Source organism: Spodoptera frugiperda, chromosome 25 (genome assembly GCF_023101765.2).
Source record: "Spodoptera frugiperda isolate SF20-4 chromosome 25, AGI-APGP_CSIRO_Sfru_2.0, whole genome shotgun sequence".
NCBI lineage: Eukaryota > Metazoa > Arthropoda > Insecta > Lepidoptera > Noctuidae > Spodoptera > Spodoptera frugiperda.
The window spans coordinates 21,646,846-21,659,754 of record NC_064236.1 but is presented as its reverse complement, the minus strand read 5'-3'; the positions used below and the strand labels follow the sequence as shown (position 1 = coordinate 21,659,754).

The 12,909-nt window shown below is 39.3% G+C and overlaps 1 protein-coding gene across 23 annotated transcripts in view; it reads left to right on the top strand.

Annotated features, from left to right (window-relative positions):
• Positions 1-12,909, top strand: part of LOC118280457 (transmembrane protein 9B) — a 49,464-nt gene that overhangs the window by 28,759 nt on the left and 7,796 nt on the right. For 22 of the 23 annotated variants that reach the window (XM_050704112.1, XM_050704104.1, XM_035601251.2 and 19 more), the window contains 3 exons: positions 6,383-6,495; positions 7,243-7,357; positions 8,651-8,809. In XM_050704112.1, the coding sequence (XP_050560069.1) occupies positions 6,383-6,495; positions 7,243-7,357; positions 8,651-8,809 (387 nt within the window). Of the gene's footprint in view, positions 1-6,382; positions 6,496-7,242; positions 7,358-8,650; positions 8,810-9,763; positions 10,997-12,909 lie in introns of those variants that run through there. The other variant, XM_035601550.2, reaches the window with a different exon arrangement.

Here is a 12,909-nt window from a genome sequence, read left to right as displayed (position 1 = left end):
TGTCCGTGATGTTGGTGGGTGTCTATGGATAGGCATTTAAAAAAAGACATTAGGTACCTAAGTTCCTAGAACCATTTTTTGTCAAAATCAATCGTTTGAAAGTAAGACGCTTCCAAAGTGAAAAAAATAGTGCCCCCCCCCCTCTAACTCTTAAAATAAGAGAATGAAAAAGCTAAAAAATATATATGCCGTAGATTTCAATAGAAAGTTACAACGAAAATTGCTTTGCATCAGATATCATTATTAGGACCAATTAAGATTGCATCATAAAGGGGCTGGGTACAGAAGGTCTATTCCGGTTCTCGAATCCGAAGTTTCGTAAACGAAGGAAAACTAAACGAAGTTTCGTTTGTGACCCTACTCTGTTATGGATCCATAGACAATATTCGTCGTTTAGGTCCAACTGCAAGTATTTTCTCACCGTAGGTGGGGATGACTGTTGTTCGCAGCGTATTTATAAACAAAAGGTTGGGGAAAAAGTCTTTTCGCATTATAGTATGTATGAACTTGTAATAAAATCTCTTTGGCTATAGCATTTGTATCTGCCTGGTCTAATGAAAAAAATCTATACCTACATTTTAAAAGGTCACTGGGCGGAATCCGACGCGGTCGCGTACACGAATGAAAATGATGTCAGAGTATTTTACTTAACATTAGGTATGGTTATTTTTTTAATCAAACAAAAATTTAACATAAACGTTAGAACCAAAAATAGACGAAATTAAGTCCCAACCGTGACATAATTCATTTCAAATTATCCGGTCATTTTACAATATTGAATTGTCAAAAATTCCGACAGAGCAAAATTTTGGTGAAGACCTTCACTTAACCATAAGAAATAGAAATTCGATAGTCCCCAGATATCCTATGATTGCTTCAAAAGTTATTCAGGGTCAAAGGTCAAAATTTCAGGATTTTCTCAAAAACCGTAACGTACCGTTTTATCGAAAAATACCTCAGACCTAACCTAAACCTAACCTAAACCTAACCTAAACCTAACCTAAACCTAACCTAAACCTAACCTAAACCTAACCTAAACCTAACCTAAACCTAACCTAAACCTAACCTAAACCTAACCTAAACCTAACCTAAACCTAACCTAAACCTAACCTAAACCTAACCTAAACCTAACCTAAACCTAACCTAAACCTAACCTAAACCTAACCTAAACCTAACCTAAACCTAACCTAAACCTAAACCTAACCTAAACCTAACCTAAACCTAACCTAAACCTAACCTAAACCTAACCTAAACCTAACCTAAACCTAACCTAAACCTAACCTAAACCTAACCTAACCTAACCTAAACCTAACCTAAACCTAACCTAAACCTAACCTTTACCTAACCTATACCTAACCTAAACCTAACCTAAACCTAACCTAAACCTAACCTAAACCTAACCTAAACCTAACCTAAACCTAACCTAAACCTAACCTAAACCTAACCTAAACCTAACCTAAACCTAACCTAAACCTAACCTAAACCTAACCTAAACCTAACCTAAACCTAACCTAAACCTAACCTAAACCTAACCTAAACCTAACCTAAACCTAACCTAAACCTAACCTAAACCTAACCTAAACCTAACCTAAACCTAACCTAAACCTAACCTAAACCTAACCTAACCTAACCTAACCTAAACCTAACCTAAACCTAACCTAAACCTAACCTAAACCTAACCTAAACCTAACCTAAACCTAACCTAAACCTAACCTAAACCTAACCTAAACCTAACCTAAACCTAACCTAAACCTAACCTAAACCTAACCTAAACCTAACCTAAACCTAACCTAAACCTAACCTAAACCTAACCTAAACCTAACCTAAACCTAACCTAAACCTAACCTAAACCTAACCTAAACCTAACCTAAACCTAACCTAAACCTAACCTAAACCTAACCTAAACCTAACCTAAACCTAACCTAAACCTAACCTAAACCTAACCTAAACCTAACCTAAACCTAACCTAAACCTAACCTAAACCTAACCTAAACCTAACCTAAACCTAACCTAAACCTAACCTAAACCTAACCTAAACCTAACCTAAACCTAACCTAAACCTAACCTAAACCTAACCTAAACCTAACCTAAACCTAACCTAAACCTAACCTAAACCTAACCTAAACCTAACCTAAACCTAACCTAAACCTAACCTAAACCTAACCTAAACCTAACCTAAACCTAACCTAAACCTAACCTAAACCTAACCTAAACCTAACCTAAACCTAACCTAAACCTAACCTAAACCTAACCTAAACCTAACCTAAACCTAACCTAAACCTAACCTAAACCTAACCTAAACCTAACCTAAACCTAACCTAAACCTAACCTAAACCTAACCTAAACCTAACCTAAACCTAACCTAAACCTAACCTAAACCTAACCTAAACCTAACCTAAACCTAACCTAAACCTAACCTAAACCTAACCTAAACCTAACCTAAACCTAACCTAAACCTAACCTAAACCTAACCTAAACCTAACCTAAACCTAACCTAAACCTAACCTAAACCTAACCTAAACCTAACCTAAACCTAACCTAAACCTAACCTAAACCTAACCTAAACCTAACCTAAACACTGTTCCTCATTAACCTAAACACCTTATGTACATGGCCTTAGAAGATGCTCATATCTAGACACACCTGTGTCCGCCAAGTTCGAGCAAAAAAACCTACACACCGGCCGTGGGTTAATTACACGAACCATTTCCTAAGTTCGACCCACCTAAACCAAAATCTAAATCTACGCATATGAAATTTCTAGTATCTGTCGAGATCTACTTACTTATCTAAAATACAAAATTTCTTAATGTACCTATTGTAACCTTGAGATATTGACCTAAACCTAACTATACACTCACTGACTGACTGACTGACTGACTGACTCACTCACTCAAAAAACCTAACCACTTCCAATGGTCCTAACCTAAATTTGGCCTAACCTAAACCTAACCTAAAGGAAAAAATCTAAAATGGCCAAGTGTAAGTCTAAACCTAACCTAAAACTAAAACAAAAAAATTATCTAATCTTCCAATGGTCAACCGACCTAAAATTCGTTACGAAGGTTTGTATTTAGTCAAGTAAAGTAAAATAAGAAAAAAAGAAAATAAACCTTAAAAAATAAATGAAATCCCACCCAAAACATAAATGTGAAAGGCTGCCAAGTTGCCAACTTTTATATCATTTTTAACTGAGGTCTGTGTATGGAACTTGGTACTTATTTAGATACTTCTTTTATAGGCGAAGCATTCCAATAATATCGAACTTGGCAGCCTTTCACATTTATGTTTTGGGTGGGATTATATTTTCCTACGCGGACGATACAGCAATAGTATTTTCGGGAAAATCTTGGGACATAGCTTCCTGGCTCGATCACAATCTTTTAACATTAAATGTCTCTAAGACAATTTTTTCTATTTATAACAGTTCACAACCCTCACAAGATCTTCAGATTAAAAATCCACACATGCTCTGAACCATCCAACAACAGCTGTACCTGTCTCCATATTTCCAAAGTAAGTAACACCAAATACTTAGGTGTTATGCTAGACCAAAGGCTAAAATCATGATGTAATACACATTTTAATCGAGAATAATTTTATAAAATTTTAATATATTGCGAAAACAATAGATTACAAACAACAATTACCTTTTTTTGATAAGACTTATTATACGACTAAATTAAAAAGTTTTAAGATTGGCGGTAACATTTCTATATCTCTATATATATAAATCAATTGCTGTTCGTTAGTCTTGCTAAAACTCAAGAACGGCTGGACTGATTTGGCAAATTTTGGCCTTAAATTGTTTGTGGAAGCCCAGGGAAGGTTTAAAAGGTGAGAAAAAATGTTTAAGGCGGTACGAAGTTTGCCGGGTCAGCTAGTTGTAGAATAATGACAAGTAAATTTGTCTGTATTATCATAAATCATAACATAGTAAGTTTAAAAATAATAATTAGGTATGACTACGATATCGAGAATTCGAAGAGAAGATTTTGTCAGAAATTATATCAAACTTGATGATTCATAACAAATGGTGAAAATTCTTTGATTTATATTATTAGCAAAGCACTTACACACTACACGCCGCAGGACGCCGCGGCTTGATCGCGGCTTGACCGCGGCGTCCTGCGGCGTGCCGTGGCATCCCGTGGTGTGTCGCGTCATGCCGCGGCATCGTGGTATCAAAATAAAGTAACATAAATTCTAAATTCATTGAAATAAGGTTCAAAATAACTTAATTTGTATTAAAATCCTTGGCCGCGTCCTGCCGTGCCGTGCCGGCAGTGGGCATAATGAGGAAGAAATGGGAGTTTTTTGTGGCAAGTGCCTACTCAATCACACTGGCAAACTGTAAGCAACTTAAACAATAAATATTTCATTTGATTAGGTCGAGAGGGAGTTGTTTGGGACAGACGGGTAGTCACTGGCTCGATGAATGATGGCCTGGAAGAGGACACTTTGCCTCTTGTAAATTACGTTTGATATGGTAGAGATGGACCCACGCAGCGGCAACGCACTTGTAACACCTCCAATGAACATAGGCGGCGGTGATCATTCACCATCAGACGACCTTTTTGGTCGTTTGTTTTCCTAACTCAAAGCAATTCTTTTAGTAAATAGTCAGACTCGCAGGCGATGGGTTTACCTAGCAATAGGGTATCATTTATCGTGAAAATAAAATAAGTACAACGCTTGAGTAAGAATCTACATCTCCACTACTAAATAAAATTTGAGTGTCTGTTTGTAATATAAAATAACCATTTATTACATGCATTTGAATATAGGTATATGTACCTATACGATACTCGTATGTACACACACATTGCAGATTAAATATTAAATCGGTCTGGATTCTCTGCCGCAATCTTTACTCGAAGCACGGGTCTCACACATGAATGTCTAAAGTATTATAATACTTAATGAAATTAACATTAAACAACAACAAAAAATCTAATGAAAATAAATAAATAAAAATAGGTACGCAACTTACTCAGTTTGTTTCTAATGGATAGAAAATCTGTAGGGCTACATCGGTTCTCGAAAATTGTAGTACGGAATCTGCGAAGTTTCTTTCTGAAACTTCGTTTTTCGTTGAATTAGAGTAGGCCTCCTGATAGTTCGGTATCAGGAGGCCTACTAGGGCTTTCGGCTTTCGACTTTCGGACCAAGGACCTCAGGCTGATTTTGTATGAAATTACTTGTATTACCACTTCCCGAAAGGAATACGTCGAATTCAAAGATACCCTTTATTTAAAAATATATTTACACACCCTTTAGGTAGTGTGAAAGTAGGGTTAGGTATTTATAGCAAACATAATAATGAAATCAACGAATATTACGTATAAGCTGCGTTTCACAATGTGTATGAAAAAAGGATATATGCATTTGTGTTTGTGTAAAATAAATTAAAGAAAAACAAAATAAGTTGAGCTTCGACTCCAAATCTCACAAATCATGCGTGTAGGAGGTGGCGGCGTATCCTAGGGTCGATAGGATTAGGGTGCAATGTACATAAAGCGCACCCCATTGTGTTGAGCCATGATACATAAGGGGCGGTTGCCATGGCTCGGGTGTAGCTCGAGAGTCTGCGGGGACTGCGAGGGTCCCGGGGCGGGCAGGGCTAGCTGCGGAGGTTGCATAGAGGCTGTGCGGGTAATGTGAAGGTCGCGGGGCGGGTGCCAGCCAGCGAGGGTTGAAGGGTGGCTGCGAGGGTTGCGGGGCGGGTGCATCAGCCGCGGTCTCGCTTAGAAGGCAGCGGGTAGCTGTGGGGGTTGCAGGGAAGCTGCGAGGGGAGCGCGGGTAGGGTGCAGCAGCGTCCCGACGCGTCCCGGTCGGCGGCGTCTCTTCAGTCTACATTACACCGTCCGTCGGAGCGCCCGCGTCCTCGGTTTTCAGCACAAAGACATTCTTATTAGATTTTCGCGCATAATTATTGCAGTTCTTGTGTTCAGTGTTTAGTTATGTGGCGGGAAGGCGTTTGGGGAGTGTTTTTTATAAGAGTTTCACAGAAATTTGGTACGTTGTAGCTGAGGTCCTTTGTTACGGAAGTAATCGATAGCACAGCTATTGATGACCCATGCAACGCGTCCCGGCTGCGCCGTGCAGCCCCACCCAATTCGCGTCTCGCGTCATTCGCTTAAATCTATAACTTCATTAGTCAGCGTTCGGGTCCATTGTCGTTTAATTGGGGAATAAAATAGAATGAATATTAATATCAACAAATTATAAATAGATAATAATATGAGTAATTATTATTGATAGATACGTAGCGTCGGTACCTGGGGGCGCCGCTACCTCCCTCGTGCGGATATATTTATAGAACAAAGAAGTTAGTGCGTGATTAAGATATTTTCAATAACCGGAGGTTTCTCTTTCGAAGGCGCAATTCTTCGAAGATCGTCGGTGTCGGTGCGTGTGTCCAAGTCCTGCTGCAGTTCTGAACACCACGACCACTCGCCAGATCTATACTGGGAACGTTCCTCCGAACCTCTGGTAAGTACTAAGTACCGATGGACCTTACACATTTTTGCCACAGGGAATTCTCATCACATTAGCACTTCGCTTTGGTAAGTTCATCAGTTCGATTCCTGGGTCAAGCAATATTTCAAGGTTTTGCTATTATTTGGTAAGTATAATAACCCGCCTGGTGGTGATGATGAAAAATGAGGTAATGGTCATACTACTACTACTTACCCCATTTGGAATAAGGGTGTTGTTATGTTATTAGTAACAAAAGAAGAATTGTGGAGTGGGGTAGTTACAGCAGCAGCCCTAATTAGTTTTATGAGGTAATAAGACAAACCTACACACGAATTACCTGAAGGTGTAAGCAATCAGCATCCCTTTTCGCCCATAGATACCCACAACACCAAAGTAGTACAATGTGAGCGTAGTTTAACACTTTTGTTTATGAAGCTGTGGACTCGTGGTAGCTGAGTACTAGGTTCGAACCAATCAGGTTGCAGATTTTTAAAGGAATGCCTTATTAAAAGTTTCATGGAAAGCGCGATTGCCAAACAAAGGATCTCAGGTTCGATTCCCGGGGCGCGTAAATAGGATTATTACCAGAACCGTATTATCCCTAAGGCACACTTGGCAAGTAGTTAAGGTAGCAGGTTACAGAGATGCGTCTACTAGGTATATAGGTTGATGCGCCAAATGAGATGCCTGCCTGGTACGCTCTCTAGGTCGTCTCTGATTAGTGGGGGTTCTATTGTAAGTGGTCCAATTTGTCCACAGTAACTGCGAGGATGTTGTGTTTCCTTTGATTAGAGAAGAGCTGGAAGGTAAACTCTATATGTTTTGCCCAAGGTGTGATTGTATGTACGAGACACGTAACACGAGCCTTATTATGGTAAGTCATAGACCTATTTAATTATTATACCTTTTCTTATTTATTTACCATATCTATTTAGGCTACAGGAGATACACGATATAGGTGAAAATCCTCCCGTGGGGTAAAGTTCTATATAAAAAAGTATTATTGATAGAATAATGGATTAATTTTATTTTTCACGGCGCGCAATTGTTGCCGAAGAATGATTTTTGTTTTTGAAAGTAAATAATTAAGAAGCGAGAGAGTTGAAGCCGCGGGTGGAAGGGTAGCTCAATTATAAAATAACGCGGGGTAAGCTACTGGAGAGACCTACGTCCTACAGAGGCTGCAGACGATAATGGTAGTGATAACATATTATTAAAATAACCTTTTTTTGTTACCATGCTTTCGTAATGGATACAGTCAGGCTGTTGGCAATTTGGGTGCGAAAATAAAATCATCTTTTGTCGCAACCCTAGTACCCGTGATAGCCCAACTGTAACGTTTTTGTATTTAATAGGTAAATAATTTCAATTTCATTAATAAACCTATAAAGACTTTTTCTCTATTGTAATTGTTACAATTTTAGGGGCACGTCGAATTAGGGCCAGCGCGCACTAGCGATTAAAGTTGGCTGATAGTTCAGTCACAATCGTACAACGATTATGATCAAACTGTCGCTCGATAGATCGTAGTTTTGTCTAGCGGTGGTGCGCGCACTACACCATTGAATTCCGCTGACAGTCTATTAGTAGTTCGGATTCGGATCGATTGACAAGTGCGCTCACACACATACTGCGTCATTCTGACTGTGCGAGCGGTCGATAGTAGAGCGACAGTTTAGTTGAATGTAATGCGCGCACTCGCATACAACTTCATGCACATTTGCAATCGGCCGATAGTTTCAATAGTTTGATCGATTAGGGATCGGGCAGTCGGATTCGATAGTTCGATCGTACACTTTTAATCTTCAAGTGCGCACAGTGCCATATAACTCTGTACTTAATCCTCTGGCCGATCAAACTATCGGCCAACTTTATAATTCATCATTCTTTATTGCTTTAATCGCTAGTGCGCGCTGGCCCTTGTGTTACGGATGCTGGGATTGTACCTGGTATCTGGTAATAGGTTCAACTCCTATTTTTTATAGTATAGGAGTAGCCTGGTCACCTGATGGTAAGCGACTAGTGCCGCCTATGGAATACTTACTTATCGCCCGCAACATTTATAACATACTTATCTAGGTCTCACCAGGCCAATACCACCATAGGTACTTACTCATTTTATTTTGAGTTATTTATAGTTGTCTAATTGTAATATTATTTTCCAAAGGCCGTCGTTGCAATGATAATTCTTCTGTTAATGGTATTGATACTGTATGCCATCGCCATATGGATACTGAAAGCTATTCTGAGGCGCCAAACGCGAACCGTTTCGCGAACGCCTGAATCGACGGAACTACCTCACACTGCAGTACAGAGGACTGAAGAGGTAAGTACAGCTATCTATTAAAACAATTCATTTTTAAATTTAGACTTTTAATTCGATTCGGTTAACTGTCAGTAATTTGGCAATTTGTAAAATAATGATACGACGATCTCATCCTAATAAGTGATGCGATTAATCGTATCTTAATTTAAAATTATAATGATTTCACATCCCACATCACATCAACAGCTTATAAGTGGCCACTACTGACCAAAGGCTTCTTCTCACACAGAAGTGATTTACCAGAAGTGATTTATTTACAAATATGAGAAGTCATTTACCATGATTAGCCGATTTGATATAAAACAGGTGTCTATTCGATTGATTTTATTGTATCAAAGTATTGTTAGGAGTTGTTACCATCATAGTTTCTCTCAAAAATTTACGTTTTACTGAATCGGATTAAAGTCTACATATTTCATTGTTTGCAAAATCCTGACCCTATCCCTTCAAATACCCTTAGTATGAGTTTGCTTTATATTTAAAGTAATCGAAGCTGCGCTCTGATTGGTTGAACGCGCTCGCTTAGCAAACTCGTACTAAGGTTACTGGACTTCAATATTACGTCCTTAAAGTCAAAGTCAAAGTCAAAGCATTTATTTCAATTAATCCTAAATTAGGCACTTTTGAAACGTCAAATTGAATTGTCCGTCAGTCTGTCTGTCAGTGAAACTAGGCCCTAACTTTATTTATCCCTTGAAACTTTCCCACAAATTCGGACAAGTACCTATTTAGATCAAAATCTTTTAGGTATTAGATTCACAGAATCAACCGATCCCAATAAATAACTAAACACAATAACACTTTGCTTAACTACCACTAACATAAGTTCAAGTTGATGCTATTGACAATATTGACGCTATGGATAGATTTTATCAATTTGGAAAGATTATGAACATTAGATAGAAGTGCTGTCTCGTTTACCTATTTCCTAAAATAGATATAAATTACTTGCAGAGAAGTTTGTTGCTATGGGACGACCCTGAAAACTAAGTATATCGGGAGCAGCTTGAGACGGAGATGTACTAGGGCTGTGATCTGCGGAGAGAATGGATAGGGTTACTATCAAGCTGGGCTGCGGGTAACAGAGGTAGCTGGGACGGTGGCAAAGACAACCTTCTAATACATTCCGGACTTCATATTTTCAAAAAACATTAGTTTTCTGTGTATGTTTAATACTTGTATTTTCTAAAAGCTTAGAAAGTTTAGAAAAGTATTAATATTTTATTATATTGTAGAAGCATTTTTGGCTATGGAAACAACCCAGTTTATTTTTAAAATTATGTGTTAGTACCTACCTACTGCGTGCTGATCGCGATCGTTTATAGTTTTTGCACGAAAATTTGATGAGGTACCTAAATAAATGACATCGGCTTAAGTATTATATTATGGTTATTTAAGGTAAGCACCCAAAGGCCCGCATCGTACGCATTCCGTATGACGTCATCAGTACGCATCGCATTGCTGATGATGCGGTCCGTACGATGCATACTGAAATCCGTTGCGTGCGGTGCGTGCGATGCGTACGATGCGGGCCTGTGGACGCGTACCTTTATAGGACGGTACATAATACGTCATCATATTTATAAACATAATATGTTTATTTCTTTATGAGGCTAATGTTTGAAAACTTTTTTTTAGTAATTTTGTTTTATTTTATAATTGCCTTTTATGATATGTAACATGTTGTTTGTAAGGTGGAAGAGTCTTAAACTCAAGCCAAACTTTCCATTTCATGAAGTTTTTAATCAGTATAATTATAAATTATGGCCAAAAGCTGATAAAACGTTGATAAGTCTTTATCAACGCTAAAAAAAGTATGTGGTATGTTATTATTACTTATTATGATTTGTTTTGAGTTTAATCAATTCTTGCACCACCATTCCTTTATTATATTTAATTTTTTCGCTTTTTTATGTTGTATTGTATTAAATAAGTACAAGTTATTTTCTGTTACAGTATATACCTACATTATAATTTATTAGGTTTTTAATATTTATTATAAAAAGGAATTGATAATATTATATTTTGTTATTTTCTATATTCATAAATTGATATATGTGGTCAAAGTCGATAATGTACTAAGATTACATAATATATGCTTTCATTGGCTTTGTTTTGCATTTATAATAAGTTTCCTTTTTGGTTATGTAATATTATTTATAAAATATATAATTTATTGTTTTTTCTGTTATCGGCTTACTCACGTACTGTTTTGACGAGGAACTTTTTCAAGCCATGCTAGAGGCTCATATTTGAGCAGCATTCCGTACACACGACGCGGCGATTGTCGCGCTGCTACTGGCGATTCGAGGATCGCGCCCATCGCGCCCTCTGTCTGGAATCGCGCGCACTATCTGGCGCGCGCGACGATGTTGGCTCGTTAGACTCGTTCGCCGGCGGCTGCGCAGGTGTTAGATTCGATTCTCGGGTCGGCGCAAAAACAGTCTTTAGTTGTCATTATAGGCTGCGCGCCGACGCGCGTCGCCGGCGCCGAGGTGAAACTCCGCTGCCGCGCCAGAGCTCCGGCACAATCTCATGGCGGAATGGCAGCAACGTCTGTCGCAACCGAGGGCTGGGCTCGCTGTCATTGCAGCGGTAAGACCCCTCTTTGAGGAGTGGCTTGAGAGGAGCCACGGCGTTCTCACCTACCGCCTGACGCAGGTGCTTACGGGACATGGGAGCTTCGGTAGGTTCCTGTTTCTAATGGGGCGGGAGGAAACGCCCGGGTGTCATCACTGCGTGGACCGCAGTGGTGTGGACCGGTGGAGCTTACGGTGGCGGTGTGCCCTGCATATGTTGAGCACCGTCGTGTCCTCAGAGATGTTGTTGGCGACGATGACCTCTCGCGTTCGGCATTGGTTTTCGTTTCGTTTCCTCCTTCTGCGTCAGTCATGTTAGCTATGGAGGAGGCGGAGCGCGAGAGACACCCGGGCCGGGCGTCCGGGATCGCGTGACGATCTTCGCCTATCGTAAGCGCGGGTCTGCGGTCGGTGAGCAAGGGTATCTCGCCGTCCGACCAGAATTAGACCCGTGCGTGCGTCGCGGCGCGTCAAGTTCCGCGCGCGCCTCAAAGAGCCATCAGACCATCACAGATGGCGCTCAGTAGGGCTGACGCCTGATCCGGAGCTGCGGAGTAGCTAGCGGGTTTACCGGGGCTCCGGATCGAAAAGTAGGAGTAAGAACGGGGTGGTCTTAGTCTGTAAGAGTTTGACACTCCCTCTCGGCTCGCCCAAGGCCGGAGAAGTAAAATAAAAAAACGGGTGAGTACACAATGTAAAATGCACACTGTCAGAATATCAAAAACAAATTATACACAGGTTGATTTATTGGGATCAATGACAATTTGGCCACAGAATATTGGCTCACAAATAAACGTACAGTACTTATTTAACAAATAATACACCTACATATCATAATAATATGAGTATAGGTAATTATGATAAGTTATATCGCCTGTTCTTATCTGCAATTTTTTTTTCTGAGAGTTAGGTATCATTCAAACATTCCATTTTTAAATTTAAAAAACATTTTTTTACAAAACAATAGAAATCGACTTCACTGAAGAAAATCAATTAAAAAAGCACTAAAATGGTCAAAATGCTATTTCTCAAATATGGAATTTTTCTATGATACCTGATTCTCAAAAAAATAGGAAGTGTTAAAGAAACAGGCTGTATTATTACTTGGTATGTTGGTACCTATTATTTGATGTTTGATATGTCCAGGATGTCCCGTAAGTCGACATCCAAATGGCACCAAATGATCGACAAGGTTCCAACTGTTATCAGAAAAATATATTAACGTAATATATCTTACTAATATTATAAATGCGAAAGTGTGTGAGTGTATGTGTTTGTGTGTATGTTTGTTACTCAATCACGTCAAAACGACGGAAGGGATCGGGAGGGAATCTGGAACAGGAGTGATGGTTTTGTCTGGAATAACACCTAGGATACTTTTAATCTTACGGAAATACAGGTGAAAGCGCTGCCAGAAGCTATTTCACTCATAATTACGAAAACGACAATGATATCTCAGCTTCAATTCCAGAGTGAGGGCAGAAATAAACTAAGATTTGAGTGGATGGGACGAATCTAGAA